Genomic DNA, 25,217 nt, shown 5'->3' with positions numbered 1-25,217 from the left:
ACAAGCAGCAAATGGTACAGTATGTACTATTCCCGTGAGATAGACCACCAATGCTACTGAAGTTGCTTCTGATTGGTCGGCACATTCTGGTATTTGGCACCAAGGCGCCTAAATTATCTTATTAATTACTTATATACTTTTCATTGTATTGAACCAATTTTTCAGTATCACAATCTCTCATGGTTACCCCACGACTCTACCGTTTTTTTTAATGTCACTAGTTTTGAGAAACATAAGAGCAATGATACTGCGACCGAAGTGCTTTGGACACCTTCGGGTCGCTTTGGCGCGTCTGGGATACGAAGTACCTCGGCTGTACTAGTCATATTGTTTCAGGCATTCTTCAGAGCCAGACGTGTGTCTCTGTTTCGGAGGGGCATGTCGTACTCTATACCGACAGTTGTCAGAAAAGTTACCATACTATTAATGTGAAGTGTTGTAGAAGCTGTGTAGAAAGTGGAATTTTAAAATATAAACAAACACAATGCATTAATGAAAGGTGTCGCCTACCATCATTGTCCTTGCTACAGATCTTGCCCTCTGTAGATACAGGGACTAGCCTGGGCAAGTGGCATGCCACAAAAAAGCGCAAAAACAGATTCAAGTTAGAGATGACAGCCTAGCAGCCTCCGCCGAACAAGATCCCAGGACAGACGAGCTATCTTCTGCGCTGCGGACACAACTTTAGAAGAAGATAGGTTGGTGGAAAAACGTTTAGGGACTCTTATTCAATCTTTACAGATCTCTCCAGCTTCCAGGTCTGACTTCCAACACGACACCGTAAATTTTTTGTCGTTTTACAATAAAATATAAAAGCTAAAGGTAAAATGACTACGCGGCTTGTAACTATGTAAAGATCATGAACTTCTGTTAACATGTTAGGAGGTCAGATGACGACGGCACAGATCTGTTGAAACCTATAATCAATAAAAACATTTACAAGTGCTATTGGCGAACCTGGTATTTAAGAATATTATCACAATCAAGTGCCTATCAGAGGGTTCACCGAACTACCTTCAAGCTGTGCTCAGAGCCATTTGAACCATTTGAAATTTCTGGAAAAGAACCTGCAGCATTGAGAAACGTCTTTGTTTTAATGGTTGCCACCATAACTTGTGTATTAGATCCGTGGCATACTCGTCCCTGTTTTATGATACTATAAAACGAACCGTGCTTCTATGAACTTTTTAAATGTCATCTGTCGAATTTGCCTCCTCTTAAAATGACAATAAACAATGATAATAATATGTGATTGGGATGGCCCCAGGACACTACACACACACACACACACACACACACACACACACACACACACACACACACACACAAACGCGCGCGCGCGCGCGCGAGCGCGTGCGACTGCTACGGTCGCAGGTTCGAATCCCGCCTCGGGCATGGATGTGTGTGATGTCCTTAGGTTAGTTAGGTTTAATTAGTTCTACGTACTAGGCGACTGATGACCACAGATGTTAAGTCGCATAGTGCTCAGAGCCATTTGAACCATTTGAACCACACACACACACACACACACACACACACACACATGGCTCAAATGGCTCTGAGCACTATGGGACTTCTGAGGTCATCAGTCGCCTATAACGTAGAACTACTGAAACCAAACTAACCTAAGAACATCACACACATCCATGCCCGAGGCAGGATTCGAACCTGCGACCGTAGCGGTCGCGTGGTGCGTGGTTCCAGACTGTAGCGGCTAGAACCACTCTGCCACCCCGGCCGGCCACACACAGACAGACAAAGACAGAGAGAGAGAGAGAGAGAGAGAGAGAGAGAGAGAGAATTTGGAAATTTGTGGCCGGCCGAAGTGGCCGAGCGGTTCTAGGCACTACATTCTGGAACCGAGCGACCGCTACGGTAGCAGGTTCGAATCCTGCCTCGGGCATGGATGTGAGTGATATCCTTAGGTCAGTTAGCTTTAAGTAGTTCTAAGTTCTAGGGGACTGATGACCTCAGAAGTTAAGTGCCATAGTGCTCAGAGCCATTTGAACCATTTTTTTTTTGAAATTTGTGGTAAGAGCCTATGGGACCAAAGTGCTGAGGTCATCGCTCCCTAAGCTTACACAGTACTTAAACTAACTAACCCTAAGGACAACACATACATCCATGACTCCAACCTTTGACGGGGGGGAGCCTCACGAATCGTGACAAGACGCCTCAGATCGCACGGCTAACCCGCGCGCCTGGAGAAAGAGAGAGAGAGAGAGAGAGAGAGAGAGAGACTGAAGTACGTGGTGCTTACCGAGGAAGTTCCTGGAGGGCCGCAGCTCGGCGACGGTGACGTTGCAGGCGGCGCGCGGCAGCGTGGCCACCAGGTTGTAGCCGGGCGGCAGCGTGGGCCGCGTGAACAGGCCCGCCACGCGCCGGCACGCGCTGCTGTCGCCGCCGCACACGCCGCACGCGTCCACCACGCGCCCCGAGCCCACCACGCCGTCGCAGCCCACTCGCTGCGGGCAGACACACACCCATCACTCGGCTGCAATCGCGCTCCTCTACAGCTTACACAACTAGCGCGCTTTGCTGAGCTGCTTGCTGTGTATAAATGTGTGTGTGTGTGTGTGTGTGTGTGTGTGTTTCGAAAGTCACCTGCCATCTCACACATTTGGTACCGTGTATTCATACGTGCGTCTCGCTAGGCACCTGTCTGTCCCAAAAAATCTTTGGTCAAGGGCACGAAGTCTTCCGCAATGGAGTAACTGCATAAAAAGTACACTACTCACCATTAAAATTACTACACCATGAAGATGACCTGCTACAGACGCGAAATTTAACCGCCGGGAAGAAGATGATGTGATATGCAAATGACTAGCTTTTCAGAGCATTCACACAAGGTTGGCGCCGGTGGCGACACCTACAACGTGCTGCCATGAGGAAAGTTTCCAACCGATTTCTCATACACAAACAGCAGTTGGTGAAACGTTGTTGTGATGCCTCGTGTATGGAGGAGAAATGCGTACCATCACGTTTCCGACTTTGATAAAGGTCGGATTGTAGCCTATCGCGATTGACGTTTATCGTGTCGCAACATTGCTGCTCGCGTTGGTCGAGATCGAATGACTGTTAGCAGAAGATGGAATCGGTAGGTTCAGGAGGGTAATGCGGAACTCCGTGCTGGATCCCAACGTCCTCGTATCACTAGCAGTCTAGATGACAGGCATCTTATCCGCATGGTTGTAACGGATCGTGCACCCACGTCTCGATCCCTCACTCAACAGATGCGGACGTTTGCAAGACAACAACCATCTGCACGAACAGTTCGACGACGTTTGCAGCAGCATGGACTATCAGCTCGGAGACCGTGGCTGCGGTTATCCTTGACGCTGCATGACAGACAGGAGCGGCTGCGATGGTGTACTCAACGACGAACCTGGGTGCACGAATGGCAAAACGTTATTTTTTCGGTTAAAACCCGGTTCTGTTTATAGCATCATGATGGTCGCATCCGTGTTTGGCGACATCGCAGAGAACGCACATTGGAACAGTGTATTTGTCATCGCCATACTGGCCTATCACCTGGCGTGATGGTATGGGTTGTCATTGGTTGCACGTATCGGCCACCTCTTGTTCGCATTGACGGGAGTTTGAACAGTGGACGTTACGCACATTGAAAGCGTTCAAAGACAACAATTACTCTATAGTCGCCGCCATATATGATGTTTCCTTGGACTTAACAGAGGGCCGGACGTGATGCATAATAGGGTGCGTCGTCACCACGGACTACAACGCATGCTCTACAACGAGTTACCAAGCTGCCCACGTTGGTAAGAAATTCTTGTGGTAACCAGCGCGGCTGACAACGGGCGTGTGGACGTGCTGCGATACGTCTGCCAAGCCATCCCACACGTGCTCAATGGCATCTGAGTCGTGGGGAACAGGCAGGCCAATCCACTGGCCGAATATCGTATCGTTCGAAGTGCTCCTTCACCTGCGCTTATAACACTAGCGTTATACGTCACTTTTCCATAACAACCAAACCTTTAGTCCTGTTACGGGAAAAGCCACATATAACACTAACGTGCCCTGAAACACGCTAATGTTACCCTCTGACAGGATTTCGAATTTTGACCGCGCGAGTGTCTAATGGACGAAGGTATCTGACTATAACTTTGAATATGGTGAAATTAACCGAAAACTAAACGGACTTTAAACCTGGGAGTTAGCGAAGGAGGTAAAATCATAAGTGAATGAAAAAAGTGAACGGTCACCAGCCCAATTAGGCACATTAATTTGGAAATATATGTTTAAGAAAATTGAATATAAGTTATAAGTTATTTTCGTTGAGATTTCCCTTTGAATAGCAAACAGGATACAAGCTGACACAGTGCACTCTGAACTTGTGTGTAGCAGCAGTTACCAATAACGCACACACCACCAAATTATAGGGAGTAGATTTGTACCAAGTTCATACTAAAAACAGCTACACTCAAAAGAATTACTCAATAAAATACTGAAACGTTACTGCAGGAAGTCCAGAACTAAAAAAAATTGGACGTGAGGGGATTTTATCTTAACAGATAGAAAAAAATAGAGATGAATAATATCACAAATACACTGTTTAAACTCCTCTACATATATCAGTTTTCCTTAGCAACAGTACTAGCTCAATTTTCTTTCTAATTGGTGGAGAATGTGATGGGGATTGATAAACTAGTGTAGTTTCAATAGTCAACGTTCTCTGATTGTTCCAGTATAAAAGACTAATAAAAAAGCTAATCATTCACTTCACTTGGAATAGTTCATAATTTACTTTGGTAGACAATAAAATACAACAGTGGGCGTAATTAACTTCAAAAAAGGAAACATTCATGATAGAAATCAAAACCACACTATTTCTAAAATTAGCTTAACTTATGTGCCTTTTTATCACCTATGAAGCAGGTATTCTAGACAATAATATTTTCACGATTTTGTATTGTGATCCTACAAAACCATATTTCTCAATAAACTAAGGATACTTTAGCAAAAGCTTATTCTACTTCACTTTTGTGGTTCTAACTTTAAATTTTACTACTCTTTTGATATTAGACAAAAAATCACTTTTAAACACTTGAATGCAAGTGTTTAGTAGCACTTAGGTAATGACCCTGCATATGTTCGTGATCAGGAGAAAAAATATGGTTCCGGACAGGGATTTATAATGTTGTGATTATTATTGTTAAAACCACACACAAATTAACTGGTCCATGCCCACATACATTACTGAATGTATGAAGTTAGTGAAGCAGTGGCGAAGATTGGTGGCAGGCGACATGGCGGCTAACTGTACTCACGGCTCTTGATGTTCGAATGCTCTATAAAACCTCTTCCTGGTGTCGGATTTTCAACGTATTAGCCATTCCTTTACGCCGATAATACCAAATAATAGCCAGATCCACATCCGAGGCAAAATCCTTTGTAAAGCAGCTTCGAATTGCCTCTCTTAGCATCATCTAAGTGTACCGTGTTACGACTAGCCACATACTGCGTACCGTTCACACAAACGAGCCACTCAGTTCGACCGCCAAAACCACCTTCTACATCGCGCCATTCCACTTCCGTCGCGGGGGGCCTTCCCTACAGCTTTTACATGTTACAAATACATGTTCCCTAAGCATGAACCAGTTTCCAATAAACATTCCCTTTTTTTGAACCTACTCATAATAATTTATCATTTTAACATATCCTTTTTACAAAACTGTAATTTTCTTGCCACAGCTCAAGGATTTTAAATAACAAAGAATATACACTCCATAATTGCAGATGCACAGTTACATAATATGAACCTACTTCTAATCGATAAACGTGTTACACGGTTGCGCATTGTCATCCATACAAATGCACCCCTGAAAAGACGCACATGAGGAAGGAATACAGTGTGGCAGTAACTGGTGAGTGTACAGTGATTAAGGATTTGGAAGCCTTTACGCCCAAGCAACATTATGCCGCCCCACACCTTAACACCGCTGCGACAAAAACGATCATATTCGACAATTTGCATTACGTGTTCCCATTTCTCGCCATGTGAGGGTACGTCCAGAGTCATTACCTGGGACTGAATCTGCTTCTGTTCGAGAACAGCACTCGACATGACTCCATGTTAGTCCAGTGTCTATGCGCTTGCCACCATCGCAAACGGCGCCGCCGCTGGACGTAATTGTTCATTTTAAATCTCCTCCTTGTCCATTGAGAAGAAATGTCCTGTGGGTTTTATTTAAACAAACTGTTTGTCAAGACACGAAACATGTGTATCTATTAAACTTTTTATGAAAGATTATTGCTTCCCTACGGTTTTTTTTCTTTATGTATGTACGTTTCTTTAGCTTCTTTGTGCTGCCAATAAAACAATAGTAATTCACTCAAACATCACTAACATGCTATTTAAATTGTCGATATTCCACAGGAATGGATTTTCAAGCGAAATATTTTATCTACTAAACCCAAGCCGCTTGAGGGAAAATACAAAACCAGCAGTTTCACCGAGTGAGGTGGCACAGTGGTAGCACACTGGACTCGCATTCGGGAGGACGGCGGTTCAATCCTACGTCCGGCCATCCTGATTTAAGCTTTCCGTGATTTCTCTAAATCACTCCAGGCAAATGCCGGGATGGTTCCTTTGAAAGGGCACGGCCGACTTTCTTTCCCGTTCTTCCATAATCCGATGAGACCGATGGCCTCACTATTTGGTCTATTCTCCCAAACAGCCCAACAGCAGCAGTTTCATTCTACGGTGAACGGCTATTAAGCCCAGTAACTTGCTTTAACAGCGGACTACTAAAAGAAATTTATGCAGACGACTATTGTTATTCTGTCGGTACTATTGGTGGCTTTAATAGACGGTGTGAAACGTGCAAGAAATTAAACACCGAGTGGAAAGTACCAGTTGGTAAAGTTTATTACTGCATTCATGTACCGCCGGATGCTTCTCGGAATATAAATGCCTCTTGTTCTTCTCTTTACATTCTCCTAGGATCTTAAAACATGGCACATACACATACTCACACACACGAATGAACGACTGTTACCAGTAGCGTCACTTCTGCTGAGAATGTTGAACTTATGGGTATAAATTGTTCTAAGAAATAATGAAATCTTAAGAGCACAAGTGACGGCTGAACAGGGTCCCTAGCGAGCAATGAACATTAGCAGAAAACGAAGAGCGCACAGACATTATACTGCCACAAACAAGAATAATTACGGAAGTCTATTCTTACATTCACAAGAGAGTAGAAATAAGGCGTCGAACGTAGGGCATTTTGTTCACGGCACTTCTGTTCTTTATTCCTGTCTTGATTAACCTCTTGACTGTTTTCGTTAAATTTGTCTCTCGAGACAGAAATTGAGATCAGAAACGATGTTAATGTGTCTACATAAGAACGTTCGAGGGCGTGCTGAAAAATAATACCTACAAATTTTTAATTCTGTTATCAAGATCGGTTGAGGTATTACATATCATGCATATTATCCAAACGAGTTTCCCGCTGCGCTGACGTAAGTTGCAGCCCTCAACCTATAGACGGCTCCGAATTGCAGACTGTAACAGAACAAAAATCAGAACTCGTTGATTGCATTCGTCGACCTGAAAAAACCGCTCGACAATGTAAAACGGTGCAAGATGTTCGAAATGCTGAGAAAAAAATAGGCGTAAGCTGTAGGAGAAGACGATTAACGTACAATTTGTGTAAGAACCTAGGGGGAACAATAAAAACAGAAGAACAAGAATGGTAACCAGATCGTTTGTATCATGACTTTTGTACAACTCGTTGGGAACTTAGTATAAGGCTTTTTGCAATGTAAGTTGCTTACTTTATCTGTAAATATGCTATAACTTTAGCCTAATTTCTTGTTTTCTTTAACTGCAGGCAACCTGAAGACGTTAACTGCAGGCAACCTGAAGATGTTCCAACAATAAAATCGGTAGTAACACAAGAAATGTGCAATAGCACACCTGACGTGTTACCGATCGAGGTGGCGCAGTGGTTAGCACACTGGATTCGCATTCGGGAGGACGACGGTTCAATCCCGTCTCCAGCCATCCTGATTTAGGTTTTCCGTGATTTCCCTAAATCGTTTCAGCAAATGCCGGGATGGTTCCTCTGAAAGGGCACGGCCGATTTCCTTCCCCATCCTTCCCTAACACGAGCTTGCGCTCCGTCTCTAATGGCCTCGTTGTCGACGGGACGTTAAACACTAACCACCACCACCACCACCACCACCACCACCACCACCACCTGACATGTTTATCATTACTCATTAAAATACGTATCAGTTTAGGTGTGGTGACCAACATCATCAAGAACAAGTGCTCGGATTAAAAAAGGTATAAGGGACGCAGTCAGTTTCCCCTGTTGTTCAACCTATACATAAAAAAAAAACAATGACTGAAATAAAAGAAAGGTTCAAGAGTGGGATTAAAACTTAGTATTGAAGGATGTTATTGATAAGACATTTTTGCCATCAGTGAAGATGAAGAAGAATTGACGAGTTGAATGGGATAAACAATACGATGAACACACAATACGGATTGAGAGTAATGAGGCGAAAATAATCAGAAGTAAAAGAAACGACATAAGCAATAAACTTTATATCACAGTTGGGGACTACGAAGAAGACGAAACAAAATAACACATAACGAAATGAGTAAGGACATAAAGAACAGATTAGTTCAAGTAAAAACGGCATTTTTGGCGAAGAGCATTCTGCTAGTGCAATCATCGGTCTTAATTTGAAGAAGAAATTTCTGAGAAAGTACGTTTGGAGCACCGCATTGTATGGTTGTAAATAAGGGATTGTGGGAATACAGGAAAAGAAGAGAATCGCAGCGTCTGAGATGTGCTAGACTGGTAAGGTAAGGACTGAGGTGATTCTGCGAAGAATTGGCGAAGAGAGGATCATATGGAAAAACTGACAAGAAGGAGGGACATGATGATGGTATATCATGGAGTAACTTCCATGGCATTGGAGGGAGCTGTAGAGGTAAAAACTGTTAGAGCAGTACCAGACTGAAATTAATTTAACAAGTAATTAAGGGCGTAGCGTACAGATAGGAATTCGCGGTGGGCTCCATAGAAACAGACAGAAGACCTACGATTCAAAAGAAATATCTTGTACTTATATATTGTTCATCATCATTAACACTCTGTCTTTAGTTGGTGACCGGTCACCCAATTCTGTTAGCAAATGGTTCAAATGGCTCTGAGCACTATGGGACTCAACTGCTGTGGTCATTAGTCCCCTAGAACTTAGAACTACTTAAACCTAACTAACCTAAGGACATCACACACATCCATGCCCGAGGAAGGATTCGAACCTGCGACCGTGGCAGTCGCACGGTTCCGGACTGCGCGCCTAGAACCGCGAGACCACCGCGGCCGGCTTCTGTTAGCAGGCTGCTTAAATATTGTTACAGTTTCTTATAATTAAATGATGTTTACGTATTACCTAATGTTTCCGATGAAATCAAATGATATCACCTAAATATCATTAACATTTAAACAAAGCCGGGAAGCAACTCAAGAATCTTTACAACGCCACGTATGGGCGAAGGAGAATGGATTCAATAATAAATATCTTTTTCTAGTGGTAGCGTATTTTAAACAATAATGTAAACATGATACCAGTCACCAGAAGTTGAGTTCCAAAAAGGACCGTGAATCGTAATAAAATGCCGGTTAGTGATTGAAGGCTGTTAGGACGGTTATGGCTCCGAGACAAGGATAATTATAGTTCTGAAAGATGGCATCGTCGTCGGGGAAGAGTTCAAGCACAAAGAGATGCAGGCGGTTCGGTGCTGTCACCGTGTCTCAGCTTACTACCACAAGTCCCATGGAAGCGCAGCAGAATGTCTCCCATAGCACAATACGGCTCCCACCAGCGTGCGCGCTCGTAGCGGGCTGTACATTTCGAGCCGTCGTTCACCTCGATGACGGCATTTGTGCAGAATGTGATTCACCCGAAAAGCAGTCACCTTTCCAGTGATCGACGTTCGAACCCTGATGGTCCCGTTCCCTCTGCAATTGTAATCGAAAATGTCACTGAGTCAACCAGTGAAAACGTAGGGGTGATCTGCTGTGGAGCTCCATGTTCGGCAATGTACTATGAACGGTGGGTTCTGAGACACTAGTGCGTGCACCCCCATTGTGCTCTTTCGGCAGAGATGCCACACATTACAATCTATCCACTTTACAGAGCAAACAAGCCTTCTAATCCCATGTTTTGTGAAAAGTTGTGGACTTCCAACCATTTCCATAGATGCTCAAGACAGTGGCACGTGAACATTCGTCCAGCTTCACCGTTTTCGAGGTACCTGTTCACAGGCTCTGCGTGATAATAATTTGTGTGTGTCAAAGTCACTTCCCTCAGTAGATTTCCTGTCGGCAGCCCTAACCTTCGCTTGGGTGAGCCCCGTCCGTGTCTGCTCTGCTTACATAGTTTTGTTACAGCGTCACGTTCCCGCAACGCCACTAGGTGGCATCCAATATCGCGTTGGGCAGAGGTTGTAATGTTTTGGCCTATCAATATACATATCGAGGTTGAAGGCTGTGTTGCTAAAGAGAGCGATTGCTGGAGGAAACTGAACATACTTCGTAGTCATCAGAGACAAGATGTGCTCTAGTTTTCCAAAATCTCAATGAACACGACATTCGTTTTCTCCGAGGATTCTCTACTTCACTTACGAATCGCATTCACTATAAGGCTCCAGGTCAGCGGTCATACGTTTCAGATCACTCGATATCACCTTGTACGTGGTAGTAAACAGCAGAAATGACACCATTCCGTAACTAATTAGCTAGATGGAATAGTGGCTTCCCTGCAGATGAGTCTCATATACACAGCACAGTCCCCTGCGATGGAGGTGATGGTTGCGACTGCCCCCTCGATTACAGCCCTCTCCAGCTCTTATAGTCTGTAGCAAATGCTTGCACAGAATGATTTAACGTGAAAGAAGTCTACCACACAACTGGGGCACATACAGGGAAGGGGACGGGGGAGAAGGGATGGGAGGTGTGCGGTGGTTCAAAATGGTTCAAATGGCTCTGAGCACTATGGGACTTAACTTCTGAGGTCATCAGTCCCCTAGAACTTAGAACTACTTAAACCTAACTAACCTAAGGACGTCACACACATCCATGCCCGAGGCAGGATTCGAACCTGCGACCGTAGCTGTCGCGCTGTTCCAGACTGTAGGGCCTAGAACCGCTCGGCCACACCGGCCGGCTTGTGCGGTGGTGTTATGGGCGGTGATGGGAGATGAAATTGGAGGGGGGAAGGGGGGAGTTTAGGGGAGGTGTCAGACCCTCATTACATAGACGTAGAGGACAAAAAATTGCGCTAGAACCCCCTCAAACGCACTAGTTGCCACTACACTCTTGAAGCAGAGAATCAGAGTTTACTTCTCCCACTACAGCAGAATTTGTCGCCAATGAAGGTTGCGACCACATCGACCCACCAGTAGGAGAATACTGCTCAGGTTGATGCGCACTTTTAGTACAAAGCCTGCTGAAACGCTCTTGGACTTGTTGCGAATATGAACTATAAACATAAAAGTACGATATCTAGGAGCTTCTCACGAGCCGCAAAGAGGTAATCTAACAGAAGTACATTTCGTTCCATTTATATACTACCCACACGCGTTATACGGTAGCGTTCCAACCATTATGCATTAAGCAGGTTCCTGCTGTTGCTATAAAAAATTCTAAGATTTAAAGAACTGCCGATTTGTTATCCGGTGGTGATGGATATCTTGCGGTGACTATCGGCTAGACAGCCCAAGTAACGCGGAAGGGAAGCGTTGGCGTGATAATCAGCCTTTAGTAAACAACGTGATAAATGTTCCCGGTGCTGACACCGTGTTGGGGATTGAGGTGCGTCAATGGAAGAGTGTTAGCGAGACATTGATATGTAAATACCGCGATGAGTAGTTGGGGGCGCCAGACTCTCTCCAGCCTTGGCTGACGCGCCTAATTCCGCCCGGACTACAATGCTGCGCCCAGTTTGTTCGGCCGCCGTCCGCCGGCTTTGTTCCACTGTTGTATAGCCGCGTCAACACGCGCGCAGCGCAGTCGCGTCTCGGCGCCGTCGGAATCATTTCCTCATTAGGATTAAACTGCGCCCGGGCGAGCAGTATAAAGCCGCGATTGTGGCATTGTGCCGACAAATGGACTATTGTGGCGCGCGAGTGAATTAATGGCTTTCCGACGCGCCCACTGCCTGCATGTGTACCTACGTACCTGCTGCGCTGGCCAGTGCGGTCTACCGGGGCGCGGACAGCCCGAGCACGTCGAATGGGTTGCCTATGAGGCAGGCGCCGACGCGGGCGACTCTACACCTCGTGTTAGGCCCTACACTTTTCGAACCACTGTACCAGTTATCACGATTTCATACCGTTCCTTACACGTAAAGACACCGGGATGAATGATTGCTTAATAGTTTCTTTGCTCATAAAAATTATTCTAATCTTGTTCCCGCGATGCCTACAGGAGCGGTACGTTGGTGCTATACTGTACTCCAAGGATCAGCATTTAAAGCTGATCCCAAAAACTTTCTACGCAGACTTCTATGGGATATCGTGAAGTGCCTACCAGATTACTTACCCAGCATCTCCGTGACACTCTCTCATGGGGCAAACAAATCTGTGACAATTCGTGCTGCCTTTCTTTATAAACAAATTTGGGACAGGACCTACACACTTGAGCAATATTTTAAGGTGGGTCAAATGAATATTTTATGTGCAATTTCCTATGAAGCTAACTATTTTCCCAGTGCCCTAACATCGTACCAAAGTGTCCCTTCTACTTTACCTATGACAGAGCTGATGTCATCGCCTCCATCTCGTGGTCATGCGGTAGCGTTCTCGCTTCCCACGCCTGGGTTCCCGGGTGCGATTCCCGGCGGGGTCAGGGATTTTCTCTGCCTCGTGATGGCTGGGTGTTGTGTGACGTCCTTAGGTTAGTTAGGTGTAAGTAGTTCTAAGTTCTAGGGGACTGATGATCATAGATGTTAAGTCCCACAGTGCTCAGAGCCATTGAGCTGATGTGATCATTTCATCTCTCTACAAATTTTTACACCTAATTGTATTTTATGTTACATCTTAATGTATGTACCGGTTTGTGTAAGGTCGCCGTTTCCAGCTGTCACTCCTTGACATTATAGTCACGATATACTACATTTTCCTTTTTGGAAAGAGCATAATTTTACGTTACTAACCTTCGCAATACTTCGAAATCTTCTAAGGACCTGACTGAATATTTGTATGGCTTTTTTATGATAGTAATTGATTAGTTACAACTTTAACATCAACGAAAAATCAGAGGTTACTATTCTTTTAGTCTGCAAGGTCATTAATGTTCAACAGGAACACCGAAGCCTCCAGTACACTTCTCTGAGGCAAATCTGAAGTTATCTCTACATTGTTGGCCGGCTCTCAATCAAGGATAATATCCTGCGTCCTCCCTACAGAGAAATCCTGAATCCAGTCCCAAATTTTGATTGATAACACATACTATGATACTTACGATGATAAACATAGGTGTTGTATTGAGGCAAATGGTTTTCTAAACAGGAGAAATACTACAGCTACTTGAGTGCCATGTGAGGGTGACATGTGAGGAAATCGGAAGCTGGGTTCCGGGTGACCAATATTTGTGGAATCCATGCTGGTTGGCATGGAGAAAGCCACTCTTTTCAAGATAATTAATTGTGTATGAGATATTAGGCGCTAGTTTTGTGGATCACGCCTCCTACCCCTGTTGTAGACGTCGCAGGCTGGTAGCTCGAAGTATAAAATTATGCGCTTGTATGAAATTGAAATTCACTGAATATTCATTTCGATAGGCACATGGTACGCTTCTGCCTCTCGCTGGCTTCAGGTGCTAAGCAACATCACCACAATTCTCGTAAAAAGACAGCAACCGCTAGCTCGGTTGTGGAGAGTAACACTGAAGAATCAGTCTTTTTCTATAAAGTATAACATTCAACAAGGGTCTACAACCAGCCTGGAGAATCGAAATTAGCCTGTTAGCCTCTCAGCTTTCAGTCTGCCTGGTAATCGGGAACGTAATCGTCATCCCAGGCAGCAGCTATCAAACTATCGGGCTCTAGACTTTCTGGCGCAGAGAGAACACCTGCTATTCTCTACAGCGAGACTCTCCAAGCTGCGACTGTAGTGATGTGTCGCAGACGGTGCAACAGATCGTTCGTCACGAAACTTTCCGTTTCTTTCCTTTGGTTCATTTGACTGTTAATAATTTCTTTGTTTGTAATTTTGGAATTCTTAATGTACTTCGAATGTGTAGGAGCATCAAACGCTAAAAAGAGGAAGCATGAAATACATTCTTAATCACAGTTTTAAGCTACGTATTACATTTCCGATTTTGATACACATTAAATAACCCATCTGTGCTTTCACATGGGGCTAATTCATTCTCGACATATAACTCTTTTGCTATTTCCTAATGTTACAAGGAACTCCAATACTTTTAGCCATAGCGTCAATGAAATTTCAGCGACTGATTGTAACAAGAAACCTGTACTGGTGCAGTCCACATTGCTTGTATTATATTTATTCTTTCTGAACGGTTTCGGCTAAACTATCTTCAGTTTAACAAAATGTAGTTTTGTGCTATGTACACGAACGCGATGGGCTTTTTGTCATTTGCCTGTGGAAAGATATGACGTGTAACTGGTTTATTTCAACTTGGCTCTTCCTCATTATGATGCAATGCCATTTGCACTCTCCAGTATTCTATGAGGCTTGATGTAAAACCTAATGTTACTGAAACTATTCTCACGTGTACCAAAACACAACTCAAGGTCCAAGGCAATTTTCATTTGAGAATGCTCAATATGCGTAACTAACAGTGGAAATCAAAGCATTTCTTAACAGCAGCTGAAGAAGTGATTTACTTCATAGTAATTTCAACTGACTAACCTGTGGAATGGTAAACAATGTCACTGTCACTTTCAATAACGCTTCGAAATTTTTACTGTAAAATACTGTTGTCGGTCACCACGTCACACTATCCGTAATCAAAGAACCAAGACGATTGGTCAAGTTCCATTTCTAAAAACCTGTGCCTAAAGGCAACCAAACCTCGATAATCGGTATTAATCATTTTTTGCGGGTCACGGATGATGTAACTGTATCCATCGTGCACAGGGACCGTATGACGAAGATTCACATCCTACGTAGAAATCCGGTAACGAAATGTCATGTTACGATTCCAGCTTTGGTACTTGTTCAATAAAGATAAATATCAAAAAAATTTAGAAGAAAAGCATTAGTTTTGACAAAATGGCGCACAAAGTCGAGTTTATCATCGCATTCCACGTATTCACCTACGAACAAATGGTATCATGCATTCATAAAATCATTGATAGTTATTATTAGTATTGATCCGCATGGCTGTAACGGATCGTGCAGCCACGTCTCGATCCCTGAGTCAACATATGGGGACGTTTGCAAGACAACAACCATCTGCACGAACAGTTCGACGACGTTTGCAGCAGCATGGACTATCAGCTCGGAGACCATGGTTGCGGTTACCCTTGACGCTGCATCACAGACAGGAGTTCCTGCAATGATGTACTCAACGACGACCCTGGGTGCACGAATGGCAAAACGTCATTTTTTCGGATGAATCCGGGTTCTGTTTACAGCATCATGATGGTCGCATCCGTGTTTGGCGACATCGCGATGAACGCATATTGGAAGCTTGTATTCGTCATTGCCATACTGGCGTATCAACTGGCGTGATGGTATGGGGTGCCATTGGTTACACGTCTCAGTCACCTCTTGTTCGCGTTGACGGCACTTTGAACAGTAGAAGTTACATTTCAGATGTGTTACGATCCGTTGCTCTACCCTTCATTCAATCCCTGCGAAACCCTACATTTCAGCAGGATAATACACGACCGTATGTTGCAGGACCTGTACAGGTCTTTCTGGATACAGAAAATGTTCGACTGCTGCCTTGGCCAGCTCATTCTCCAAATCTCTCACCAGCTGAAAACGTCTGATCAATGGTGGCCGAGCAACTGGCTGGTCACAGTACGCCAGTCACTACTACTCTTGATGAACTGTGGTATCGTGTTGAAGCTGAATGGGCAGGTGTACCTGTACACGCCATCGAAGCTCTGTTTGACTCAATGCCCAGGCGTATCAAGGCCGTTATTACGGCCAGAGGTGGTTGTCCTGGTTACTGATTTCTCAGGATCTATGCACCCAAATTGCGTGAAAATGTAATCACATGTCAGTTCTAGTATAATATATTTGTCCAATGAATACCAGTTTACCATCTGCATTTCTTCTTGGTATAGCAATTTTAATGGTCACTAGTGTATTAACTGGTCAAGAGACTAGAAATTTTTGTTGCTGTATTTGACCTCCTTTCTGCGCCATTGACAGCTTTAGTAATTTTTTCCTCTAGTGTTGTGAGCCGAAATTTGAAGTTGCTTAAATAACTGAAACAAACTGCGTGTAAATAAATATGGTTCCTACGGATTTTGGTTTTTACTTGAGTCCGCTTTTTAAATACTTTCAGTCTTGGCAGAACGTCTGCACAGAATATTCTAAATATACTGTGTTGGCGATCCGTTTCCCAGTATCCAATTACTGGTGCTAGTTTCCACTTTAGACACCGTCACGAAAAATAAAACTTGGTTTAGCGTTGCAGTTCTTGTACCTGTCGCCTGTTTTTCGGCAAGACCGTACCTCTCCACTCTCAAAATGTAGTATATGAAACCTGCCGTCTTTCCACGAAGGCCACTGACTTGTTAGCATATTTCGCACGCTAATCTACTCCGCACATTCCCGGACTCGTGAGCTGGGTGCGTGGCGCATTGTGGGGGGCAACGGCGAGGCGCCGGGCTATCAGTGACAGCCATCTGCAATCCGGCTGCCACAGCGCGGCCACGTCAGTGCCTCGCACACTGCGGTCGCCGCTGCAGTAATTGATCCTGATTTAATACGACACCCGGGCCGTTCTCCGAAACGCCACTGCCCCGTAAACTGTAGCACAAAAAGGCGTGCAACATTAATTTGCTTAAGCACTGGCAATTACCGCCGGACTAAGATGAATGGCACCCTCGCTCTCTTTCCTCTATTTTCGCGCAACGCTCTCTTGATACGGACGTCGTGCGAAACTCCTGCGGTTCAGGATGGCTTCCAGGTCTTGTTGCTATCTCGTCGACATCACGTCTGACTGGTTTAGGAGCAACTTTTGGTGATGCGTATAAGGTTTCAGCAAAATCATCTGCTCAGCTCCCACAAACCACCACTCGCCCTCTTCTTCCCCCCCCCCTCTCTGTCTTCTCTCTCTCGCAGATACACACACACACACACACACACACACACACACACACACACCAAGCAACTGCTCGGAAACCCAGTTAATTGGAGGTGCCATAAATCAACACGGTACATGCAATTTTTGCTGTCCGTCACGTGGTAGGTAATCTAACGTGGCGTGTATTAATGAACAGGTCTGACGGGATCTAGAATGAAAACGGTGGCTATTTCAGTCAGGCTATGGTGTACAACTGTTCACCGAAAGTAACGACCATGACTTATCATATCAAACATTTATCTAAATGACACACCCAAATATGTTAAAATATAATTTATTTTACTTTATGTAATTTATTTTATTTTAAAAACGCACTTCGTCTCCTTCAAATATTTTCCAAGTGAAGGCGTTACTGATAATTACTAAAAACTTTGTCGAAATATGACTGTATGTTACCACGTATTTCTGAAACTTGTTTTATGAATAAATGTCCATCGGCTCTCTGCATTTTTTTCCGTTAGTATTTTGTAGTGAAGGGACACCATCGGCATTTTCAAAGTTCACACCAGGCTTTCCGCCTTGAACTAAAGAATCAGTTGCATGTCGTGCTATACCAGTTCGAGAAGGAGTGCCTCTTGTGAAAGCTGAAAACACTGATGATGGAGCTCTTGCTCACAAATACTAATGGCAAGAAGAAATCGACAAACCGAAATACAGACACGGACTTTTACTCAGAACATTATTATTTTGCATTGTCTCTGTGTGCCACTTCGAATCATTACTAAATAATTTTAAAAAAATCTAATATTAACTTTGTTCCAGTTTTCAAATATATGGAACGGATAGTTTCTTCCCCAGCTACTTTCAATGGTAGGAAAAAACGATTTAAAATTTCTACTGCTGGGAAATATTAGTATATAACAAGGTGAACTGCGACTCATCTAAAGTGAACTGAGCTCAAGACAGTAAAGGATAAACGATTGCAACATCAAGGAGCTGCTTATTTAGTACGCTCAAACACCCGATTTGCATTTCCTCTGAAGATATCCTCGAGGAAATGCGATAATATGATACCACCAATTTAAGACATTCTGCTATGCCTATCTTCTCATACAGGCTCCAAAAGGATAATACATGTACCCTCAAACATCTGCGTACGAATAACGAGATGCGTGTTAGGTTAGTTAGGTTTAAGTAGTTCTAAGTTCTAGGGGGCTGATAACCTAAGATGTCAAGTCCCATTGTGCTCAGAGCCATTTGAAACATTTGAACCAATAAAATCAGGCACTGAAGAATATCGACAATGTAAACATTAAAAATGGTGGGGTACAGGGCAGCCTTGTCTGACTCCATGATTGACATCGGCATATTCTGTTGTTCAAATGGTTCAAATGGCTCTGAGCACTATGGGACTTAACATCTATGAGCATCAGTCCCCTAGAACTTAGAACTACTTAAACGTAACTAACCTAAGGACATCACACACATCCATGCCCGAGGCAGGATTCGAACCTGCGACCGATTCTGTTGTTAGGTAGGGTTCGACTTAAAGCTATTTCAAATAAATCAGATGCAGATCTCGAGACGACGGTTAGAAAAGAAGGAGCAGGGATAGAGCTTTTCGTACCTAGAAGCCGGAGCGACAGGCATGGACGTGAGGAATATATGGCGTCACCGGAGCCGAGCAGAGGCGGTGGGCACCCGTCTGGCAGACGTCCAGCGCGAGATCAGCCTAGGGGCGAGGACTGGCAGAGAAAATCAGCCGGTGCGCCAGTGATAACTGCCTCATTATTTCGCCGTCGGCGTCTTCCTTTTTGTGCGTAAGTGGCGCTGGCGGTGGGAGCGGCCCGGCGGTAGGTTGTTTCGCAGGCACACCGGCGGTTAGGGCCCGAGGAGGACCGCCAGATCGCGGCAATTGCTGGCGCCTTTTCGCTACTGGAGGTGCCGCTCCGATATCTGGAGCCCGCTGTCCGAGGCCCGCTAGGATTACCGCCGACAGCTGCGGGCTGTGATCCACCCAGCTTTCGTTCTAGGGTAACCCATATGCGGGTGCCCGCCGGAGGTTCGTACTCGACGTGCTAAGCCTGCTGGGTCTCCCTCAAAGAAAATCCATTTGTCTCAAACTCTCTACCTTCTCCACACATTGGTGACGGGTCAGCACCCTTTCTATATCAGAAATGACGACTGAATCATCGAACCCACAACTACTGCATTGATGTGCCGGTTTCGGTGGTGGAAAAACTATCTTCTGATCATATTGCAACCGCGGCAGTATACTAGTAAGTTGCTGGATGCTCAACTTTTTCGTCGCACAACAAATCTGTTCAAAGATCTGGCTCACCTAGAGAGCAGTATGAGGAGCAATATTTGGTCCTCACCGCGCGGGATTAGCCGAGCGGTGCAGGGCGCTGCAGTCATGGACTATGCGGCTGGTCGCGGCGGAGTCCTCCCTCGGGCATCTGTGTGTCTGTTTGTCCTGAGGATAATTTAGGTTAAGTACTGTGTAAGCTTAGGGACCGATAAACTTAGCAGTTAAGTCCCATAAGATTTCACACACATTTGAACATTTTTGAACATTTGGTCATCATCCTACGACGAACTAAGTACATGTGATGTTCCACATAATTTCAGCATCGAATCATTACTTTTTATTTTTTATATCAATGAACTTACGTCAGTAGCTTTGCAGATAGTACGTGCTTTCTTTTCTTTTTCAGATGATCCAAAAATTATTGTACTAATAGTAAATGAAGTATAATTTAAGAAAGAGCCATCAGTAAAATTTTGACGAAATTCAAAGTTCCTAAGTTTTGAAAAGACGCATTATACGCAGTTCAGAAATTGGATTTATTTGGCGAGGTAGACGTGTGATGTTTCCACTGTTGCCTTTACCATTTGGCCTCGGGCTCGAAATGATAGCACCACCTAAGATCATGATGACCTACCTATTTGACTGCAGGGGCCCTCTGCTCGTCGACCTTCTCGTGTGTGGACCCACAATCAGTTCGCAGCGCTATGAAGACACTTTGCAGAAACTGCGACGCGCGATGAAGTCAAAAGCCAAGGATACTGTCGGACGGAGCCAGCGTGCTGCACGATAACGCCCGCTCCTACATTGCAGATCGGACAAAGGCTACTTGGTTGGGAAACATTCCACCATCCTCCGTGTGATTTTCATATCTTTGACTATCTGAAGAAAGACATGCGGTTTCAGTCGGACGAGTAAGTGCGAGAAGGAGAGTGGTTGTGCATCCGTTAGCGGTCGACCCCATTCTACGGAACAGGATCTGATCGTCTGATATGCCTGTGGGATAAACATCTTAAAACGTGTGCTGATTAGTTTTGGATGGAACCATTCCTTACTGTAGTAATATATTTGCAACATCTGAGTAAAAGAAGACACGTAGTATTTGCAAATGTTACCGGCGTAATGATATTAATACACTAAATAAAAGTAAATGCCCTAAAAGTGAGCCCCGTAGGTTCGCAATCGACTAAGTATTATATGAAAGTGGAAAATGCTTGGGACCCAACAGGATAAACAATCCAGTTTAGCGGAGCATACGCTGAAGCACGTAAAAAGCTTAATTTCAAATTCAGATGTTACCCGAGATCGTGGTATTAAAACAAAAAGACATATATTAGTCTTTTACTTTCATTCCATAGTGTCTTAAGGGACAGTTTCTTAGTTGAAATTGTCAAAATAAAAAGCAACTCAAAATTTTTTTGTGAGAGCAAAGGCGTGTAACACTGTTTTCCTTGTGAATTTAAGAAGATCCTGCACAAACCGGTTCAACAAGATGGCGATATGGACTACTACTTACCAATATTATTATTCCTTAATGAAATTTGTCGCAAATAATGTATCTCTTTTGCAAGTCAGTAATTCAGTTCATGAAATCAGTACAAGGCATTCGAAAAACTACAAAAAGATATAAAGTCACTCACTTTGATCCAGAAAGACGACAATTCTCTAGAAACAGAGATTTCAGTAACTTTACAGAAACTATAAAAAGTGTAGTGGTAGTAAGCTGCAGTTTGAGAAAACGTAAGGGATTTAACAGTGACTAACCGCTTCTATTCCACTTACGTATATGTTGGTAGAATCATCTGAAGTGTATATTATTAATAATACTAAACTACGTGAGTTTTACAGAAGTCCTGGCTTCCGCACATCTTCAATGAAATAACCTGATCTGTTTCACTAGGTGTAGTAAACCGCGTTCTCTTTCATTATGCGGAGATACAATAGCTGAAGAATAACACAATGACGGAAAAAAATCGCAACACCAAGAAGAATTGAGCGACGTAATGAAGTTTGGTAGTTGTGCTTCTACAACTGAATGATGATGTGAATTCGCACCAGTAGCATAAGAGTGGCGCTAGTTGTGGCACGATGGGGGTGAAACTCAGGTTTCCTTTACGTATGCACTACAACGGTCGTGAGAGTTAGCTACCTTTGAGACTGGAGCTGGTGAGTTGATGTTAGTCGAGAATGCCTTTAAGGAGACTGCAGCAGCAGTTGGCAGCACAGTGACACAAAGAACTGTTACAAAACGGTTACTTCAAGGGCAGCTCCGAGCCAGAAGACCTATAGCGTGCTTTCCACTGACCCCGAACCACCGCCACTTGCGACTTCAGTGGTGTCAAGCGAGAGCTCATTGGAAGGCAGGGTGGAGGTCTGTTGTGTTTCTGATGAAATCTGTTTCTGCCTAGGTTCCAGTGATGGCTGTGCATTCGTTAGAAGGAGGCCAGCTGAGCGCCTGCAAACAACCTGTCTGCTTGCTATGCACAATGGGCCTACACCTGAAGTTAAGGTCTGGGGTGCGATTTCGTATGACAGGAGGACCACCTGACTACAAGTTTCTACGTCAGTCTGGTTATTGGACCTGTTGTTGCTGCCGTTCATGAACAGCATTCCAGGGGATGTTTTCCAGCAGAGTAACGCTCGACGGCATACCACCTGCTGTAACAAAACATGGTCCGACTGCCCAGCTGAGTGGTAACGTGCTTGCCTAGCATGCAACGGGCCTGGGTTCGATTCCCAGCCAGACTGGAGAGTTTTTCCACTCGTGGATTGGGTGCTGTGTTGTCCTCACCATCATTCCATCAACATCATCACCGACACGCAAGTCACCTGAAATAAGACTTGCAACCCGGCTGCCGAACATCCCCAGATGGGGCCTCCCTGCCATCAATGTCACACTATTATTTCATTTCAACCAAACGTGCTTTACGGAGTGTCGACAAGTTGCCTTGGCCTGCTAGGTTACCAGACGTGTCTCCCATGCAACTCCAGCGTCAGCCACAAACAACAGTAACCGTCCCTGTGTTGACCGATCAAGTGCAACAGGCACGGAACTCCAACCCACAAACTTGCAGCCGGCACCTGATCAGCACAATGCATGCACGTTTGGATGCTTGGATTCATCACTGTGGCGGTTACGCCGGTTATTAATGTACCAGCATTTCACATTTGCAGTGTCTTTGCTTGCGCTTACATTAACCTGTAATTTTATAACTTTAATCACTTAACTATGTTATCTAGACTAATATATTCGCGAATTTCATTACTCTACGTTAACTATTTTTTTTGGTACTGCGATTTTTTTCGTCTGTGTATTATGTATTTCAGTGTACATACATTTTCGTGTTTATGACTAACTTTGGTTGTTGTTGTTCTTGTTGTGGTCTTCAGTCCTGAGACTGGTTTGATGCAGCTATCCATGCTACACTATCCTGTGCAAGCTTCTTCATCTCCCAGTACCCACTGCAACCCACATCCTTCCGAAACTGCTTAGTGTAGTCATCTCTTGGCCTCCCTATACGATTTTTTCCCTCTACGCTGCCCTCCAATACTAAATTGGTGATCCCTTGATGCCTCAGAACATGTCCTACCAACCGATCCCTTCTTCTAGTCAAGTTGTGCCGCAAGCACCTCTTCTCCCCAATTCTATTCAATACCTCCTCATTAGTTATGTGATCTACCCATCTAATCTTCAGCATTCTTCTGTAGCACCACATTTCGATAGCTTCTATTCTCTTCTTGTCAAAACTATTTATCGTCCATGTTTCACTTCCATACATGGCTACACTCCATACAAATACTTCCAGAAATGGCTTCCTGACACTTAAATCTATATTCGATGTTAACAAATTTCTCTTCTTCAGAAACGCTTTCCTTGCCATTGCCAGTCTACATTTTATATCCTCTCTACTTCGACCATCATCAGTTACTTTGCTCCCCAAATAGCAAAACTCGTTTACTACTTTAAGTGTCTCATTTCCTAATCTAATTCCCTCAGCATCACCCGACTTAATTCGACTACATTCCATTATCCTCGTTTTGCTTTTGTTGATGTTCATCTCATATCCTCTTTTCAAGACACTATCCATGCCATTCAACTACTTCTTCCAAGTCCTTTACTGTCTCTGACAGAATTACGATGTCATCGGCGAACCTCAAAGTATTATTTCTTCTCCATGGATTTTAATACCTACTCCAAATTTTTCTTTTGTTTCCTTTACTGCTTGTTCAATATACAGATTGAATAACATCGGGGAGAGACTAAAACCCTGTCTCACTCCCTTCCCAACCACTGCTTCCCTTTCATGACCCCTCGACTCTTATAACTGCCATCTGGTTTCTGTACAAATTGTAAATAGCCTTTCGCTCCCTGTATTTTACCCCTGCCACCTTCAGAATTTGAAAGAGAGTATTCCAGTCAACTTTGGTGTTGTATTTCAATTGAAAGTTTCTTTCAACTTTTTTAAAGTTTTTCTTGAGGTATTTAGGATCCTCGAGGATCCTGTGGTGGGGGAGGTAGATCGAGGAGGAGGAGAATGCATTATCTTACAAATTTTTATAAACATTTATGTTTTTTCTTTTTTATTTAATGTTTGTAAACTATGATCTGGACGTTGTTAAAAGAGCCAGACGAAATAGAAGAATAAAGGACCAATTAAAAGAAGAATTTAAAAAATGGAAAAAGCAACCACGAACAGAATACGAAAAATATAAAAAAAGAAGGTCATCCAGTTAATGATGTTATTGAATAAGATATACAAGGTATCAAAGGATTAGGTGATAATGTTTTGAGAGCTATCGAAAAATACAGAGAGGTTGAAAAATAAATGATTCCACATCATCGTGATGAAGATTTCAGAGATTCAATACCAGTTGGACAATTACATGATTGGTCTGATGATATTTCAAGAAAACATGACTATACATTAAGCGAATCAGAGAAATTTTTATCAGCTACGTTCGGACGGGTGGCATAAAGTTCTGATGTCCGACGTTTTGTTTAACGTGTGAGCTTCTTCTCTGTGTCTCGTGCTTTGAGACCGAGTGACACAAATGATGGATGCTATTTGAGAGGAGAAGGCCCATTCCCAATAATTTCCTAAATCATAAGAACACGATCTTACCGTTACATCGCAATATTGTTCCTCATTCATCATCACCGATGTATTATTTTTGATGCGCATGTTAGAGGAAGGTAATGATAAACTAGCTCCGGCCAGGAGAACAATGCGTTACGGCTCACATTCTCATCTCAGAGTCTGTGTTAGTGAATAGTTAACCTAGTTCGTGCCACCCAGTTCCATTTGTAGACTGCCTACAAAGGCAACAAAAAACTTGATTTTCAGTATGTATAACATATATCTATATAAAGGTTGTCCCAGTAGGAATGACCAGTATTCTGGAATACGACTGGAAGACCCATTTCAAGCAAAAACTTCATAGGCACACATTCCGAATATTTTCAGAGACAGGCGGAGTCTCCGTCTCCTGTTTCCGGTGGGATGCTTTCGACGTCTTATGAGCCACACAGGCGGTAAAAAAGGAAGGAAGATCAGGTTTTCACGTCCCGTCGACATTGAGGTGATTAGAAAGAGAGCACAAACGAAGAGTGATTCAAGGACGGGAAAGGA

General features: G+C 43.9%; 1 protein-coding gene across 1 annotated transcript in view; it reads right to left on the bottom strand.

Moving 5' to 3' along the window:
* Positions 1–25,217, bottom strand: part of LOC126272046 (thrombospondin type-1 domain-containing protein 4) — a 2,052,781-nt gene that overhangs the window by 181,338 nt on the left and 1,846,226 nt on the right. Inside the window, exon 7 of the mRNA XM_049974560.1 lies at positions 2,261–2,465. Within this exon, the coding sequence (XP_049830517.1) occupies positions 2,261–2,465 (205 nt within the window). The remainder of the gene's footprint in view (positions 1–2,260; positions 2,466–25,217) is intronic.

The sequence above is a fragment of the Schistocerca gregaria genome, chromosome 5 (genome assembly GCF_023897955.1).
Source record: "Schistocerca gregaria isolate iqSchGreg1 chromosome 5, iqSchGreg1.2, whole genome shotgun sequence".
Lineage (NCBI taxonomy): Eukaryota > Metazoa > Arthropoda > Insecta > Orthoptera > Acrididae > Schistocerca > Schistocerca gregaria.
The sequence above is the reverse complement of the archived record's forward strand: the minus strand, read 5'-3'. Positions and strand labels throughout refer to the sequence as shown.